This window comes from Moschus berezovskii, chromosome 20 (genome assembly GCF_049115385.1).
Source record: "Moschus berezovskii isolate FMDL1 chromosome 20, NW_MosBer_1.0, whole genome shotgun sequence".
NCBI lineage: Eukaryota > Metazoa > Chordata > Mammalia > Artiodactyla > Moschidae > Moschus > Moschus berezovskii.
Genome location: NC_142479.1, coordinates 27887084 through 27891308, shown reverse-complemented (window position 1 = coordinate 27891308; position 4225 = coordinate 27887084). Strand labels below are relative to the sequence as shown.

The following is a 4225-nucleotide window of genomic DNA, read 5'->3' as shown; positions in this document are numbered from 1 at the left end:
TCCAAGTGTCCTGGGTGAGAATCTCAGCTCCACCTGCTACTACCTGTGAGATCCTAGACAAAGCTAGTTAACTTCCATTTCAACATAAAGCAAGTTGGGTTGTTTGGAGGACCAATGAGACAATGTCGCCAGTCACCCCAGCACAGGGTCTGGCTCCTGGGAAACACTCAATGATGTCAGCTACTTCTCTTTGCCATTACTGATCATTAACTAGGGACCAGACACAGTCATTTGTTCAACAGAACCCATTTCTTATTACGAATACAGTGATCCACTGCTATATTTATTAAATGGATAACCAACAAGGACCTTCTGAATAGCACAGGGAATTCTGCTCATTGTTATGGGGCAACCTGGATGGGAGGGGAGTTTGGGGGAGAATGGATATATGTATCTGTATGACTGAGTCTCCTTGCTGTCCACCTGAAACCATAACAACATTGTTAATCAGCTATACTACAATATAAAATAAAAAGTTTAAAAAACAAACAAAAACAAATGCAGTGATTGGCAGACAGCTCTTCCCAAAAGTTCCATATGTTTCAAAGACACTGTCTCAAAGAATCTTTGAGAAAGAAGGATCAGCAGGGCATGCCCACTGGGCAAAGCCAAGCAAGCTCAGAATCATGAGGCAGTGAAATTGGGGGAGTCGAGGCCTGAATCCAAGGCTTGGCTCAGCCACCGGAATGCCTCAAGGAATTCCATCATATTTGTGAAAGAAAAGAGTTCAATGAAATGAACACTAAGGTCTTTTAGGTGTTATGACGGATTCTGGGGTTTCTGAGGAAGTCTAAGGCGGAGTTGCAGCATGAAGGCAGCCGTTCTAATTCCAGGAAGACTGTTCTTTGGCTCATGCCTTCTCCTTGGGAATCCTAATGAAGCTGGGATAACAGTTGCCATAGCCGAGGACACGCCTCTTGTCTTGTCTGCCTGCCATGCTAACCACAGGCTCCAGATTCCTGTAATAACTTAACTGCCAGGAATGTCCTCAGCTCCCTTTCAGATGTCTGCTGATTCGGCAGAGACTGAGATCAGAGGGCATCCACACACATGGCCAGGCAGCCAGCTGGAGAATGTGCCCCTTCATCTCGAAGTATGTCCTAGTCATGACAGCACAGACACTGGGTTTTGTTTGGCGGAACTTGGACAGGTTCCTTAACTCCTCTGTACCTTGGCTTTCTGACTATAAAACGGAAATGAACAATATCTACTGGATGGGTTTAGAGTACTGAATATTCCCAGTACAGAGTTAAGTACTGCATGAGTATTACATATGCATGATCTAGATAGCTTCTTCCACATCTTAAATCTGATGATTCTATTAATAGAATTCAGTTTTATAGTTTAAAAAAACCCTGTAGTTCTACTAAGCTTCACTTGTACCACCATCCTACATTTTAAAGAGCAAAAGGATTTAATATGCTATTGGGGGTGCCTGCCAAGACTTCAGGACTCCTCCTTGGCTTGAAGGTCCCTGGGCTGTTGTTTGAGAGTGGACCAGTCATTTGTTCAATAGAACCCATTTCTTATTACAAATACAGTGATCCACTGCTATATTTATTAAATGGATAACCAACAAGGACCTTCTGAGTAGCACAGGGAACTCTGCTCAATGTTATGTGGCAGCCTGGCTGGGAGGGGAGTTTGGGGGAGAATGCTTTCTTTCAGAATCCTTGTGACTTCTATTTCCCTGGCTTCCTTTCTTTTCTGCAGAGTTTTCACTTCAGGAAAGGGGGAATCTTAAGAATAAACCATTTGGTTTACGTCTGCGGTCTCTCTGGATATAACTGCACCCTGCCCTTCCCCCTTTCTTTTGATCTCAGCTGCAAATGGAAAATTGCCCACCGCTTCCCTCTCCTACTTCCTGGAAATGTCGGCTGCTTCACTTGCTCAGCACGTTTGAGATTCCACTTCGTCATTCATTGAGGAGGATGCCGCCCGGGGCCAGCCTCACTCTCTCATGGGCTCCACCCTCTCGGTTTTTCAATAAAAGGCAGGCAGAGCCACTGGAGGAGCAGAGAGGCTGAGACCAATCCAGAGACCAACAGCTCCCACGCTGAAGCTTGAATCCTCTCGCTGCAACATGAAGGTCTCCTCTGCCCTGCTGTGCCTGCTACTCGCAGTAGCTGTCTTCAGCACTGAGGTGCTCGCTCAGCCAGGTGAGCCCCCTTCTTTCCTCCGAATCTCATTGCCCTCTCTCTGGGTCATGATGGGCCAGCAAAGCAGAAGGGTACCTGCACTCTCACTGTCACTGCAAGATCAGGAAAGTCCAAGAGGCATAGGAGTGAGCTTAATCACACAGCTTCTCTTGGACGGTGCCTGGATGAGAATTCCAGCTGTGGACCTCAAATCCAGCTCCTTCCAGGATTCCGGCTCCGGAATCCTGAGCCCAGTGCAGTTACTGCCCTGGCTCCTTTCAGCAGCATTTGGGGACTGGGATATAAGGAGAGGGGGGTCTCTGGCAGGGTATATCCAGATACTATGGAGGCCAGAGGAGAAGATCTGAAATCTGGTCTCCAGAGACTCAGTTTTGCAGAGGCAGTGGGTATCAGGGAAACACACGACCAAGCATCCATTTCTTCGTACCTAAAAGGGGACCATTAGCTAACTTTGATAACTTGGATTATTTGCTCCTACTAACAGAATTTCCCTAAATTATCCAGTTTTAACAAAGCTCCTTTCCCTCAGTTCATTGTCAGTGCTATATGCCCATTTTAGGGCTTAGGAAACTGAGTTCATCTGATATTGTAGCTTTGAAGCACAAGCTGAAATATTAGGATGTAAGGGGTTCTCCCTGCACCCCTGACTCCCTTTTGCCTTCTCCTTACTCCTCTTTTCTGCTCTGATTGAGATCGGAAAGAACCTAGTCCATTCTAAAATGCTTTTTCTTTGTGGTTTTATTTCCAGACGCAATTAACTCCCCAGTCACCTGCTGCTATAAATTCAACAAGAAGATCTCCCTGCAGAGGCTGATGAACTACAGAAGAGTTACCAGCAGCAAGTGTCCCAAAGAAGCTGTGATGTAAGTTGAGCACACCAGCCCTCCACGGTCTAGTTCTTCCTCAGGGTGCAAGGGGCAAGGCTCACTCAAACGTAACGTCAGAGAGTTACATGATCTGATCCAATATCCAAAAGTGCTCCCCAACGTCACGCTCCCTCTGGGTGCTCATTCAGACCATCCCAGTTTCTTTAACCTGAAGTCAGGATGGTTTCAACTGGGACATCTATATGATCAAAAATGAAGGTCCTGGCACAGTCCCATCACTTCATGGCAAACAGAAGGGGAAAATATGGAAGCAGTGACAGATTTCATTTTCATCTATATGATCAACTTGCCATCATTCCACCTGTTTTCCTCCTTGAGTTCCCATGGCAGCTTCAGGGCAAAAGGGCTACATTTGTAGGCTGAGATTTCAAAGGAACTCCATCTAATCTTACCCTCTCTCTCTCCTCCGCAGTTTCAAGACCATCCTGGGCAAGGAGATATGTGCAGACCCCGAGCAGAAATGGGTCCAGGACTCCATAAACTATCTCAACAAGAAAAATCAAACTGCGAAGCCTTGAGCACTCACTCCACAACCCAAGAATCTGAAGACAATTTGTGTTCTTCTGGCTTTCCCTAACTGCCCTCTGATATTACCTTATTATAATTTTAAAGAGTATGAACTTTATTAATATGAAACACGATGCCTTAAATAATGTTAATCTTATTTAAGTTATTGATGTTTTAAGTTTATCTTTCATGACCTCTAGTGTTTTTTGTTTTTTTTTGGTTGTTTGTTTGTTTTTAATGGAGATTTGGGCAAATTGCTTTCCTCTGTGAATCTCAATTCTACCCCTGGGATGGTGGAAGTGTCCTCGCAAGAATGATTAATGCAAGAACTTTTGGTTTTACATTCTAAGTCATTTCTAAAACTGCTATTGTGGAAATATATATTATGTAACTATTGAAAAAATACATATATTTATTTTTGTACGAAACCTGACTATTGACGTTTTCTTGAAGGAAACTTAAAAGCTGAGTGTAATCCTGGTTGATGGGGGAGGAGCAGGGTTTCGAAGTGTGAGGCTCATGTTTGGGAAGGATAAGAATGTGAACTGGCTGTGATCTTTTTCACCAGGTGAGCTCATCTGAGTCCCTACAGAAGAATTTTTAAGGCAGGACGCAATCAGGCATTTCATCACTACCACGCCAGTTCCCAACACCATATGCCCCGATCCCAGT

General features: G+C 44.7%; 1 protein-coding gene across 1 annotated transcript; it reads left to right on the top strand.

Annotated features, from left to right (window-relative positions):
* Positions 1-1997: 1997 nt before the first annotated feature.
* Positions 1998-3981, top strand: LOC129536764 (C-C motif chemokine 2). Its single transcript, XM_055395859.2, has 3 exons — positions 1998-2159; positions 2908-3022; positions 3459-3981. Exons 1-3 carry the CDS (start codon positions 2084-2086, stop codon positions 3562-3564), a joined length of 297 nt encoding a protein of 98 aa, XP_055251834.2. The 5' UTR covers positions 1998-2083; the 3' UTR covers positions 3565-3981.
* Positions 3982-4225: the final 244 nt, after the last annotated feature.

Excerpts from the sequence above, each read along its gene's own strand:
- LOC129536764 (XM_055395859.2), top strand. The coding sequence starts at position 2,084 with ATGAAGGTCTCCTCTGCCCTGCTGTGCCTGCTACTCGCAGTAGCTGTC. Across the intron at positions 2,160-2,907 it reads TGAGGTGCTCGCTCAGCCAG|ACGCAATTAACTCCCCAGTC; the intron begins GTGAGCCCCCTT and ends TTTTATTTCCAG. Across the intron at positions 3,023-3,458 it reads TGTCCCAAAGAAGCTGTGAT|TTTCAAGACCATCCTGGGCA; the intron begins GTAAGTTGAGCA and ends TCTCCTCCGCAG.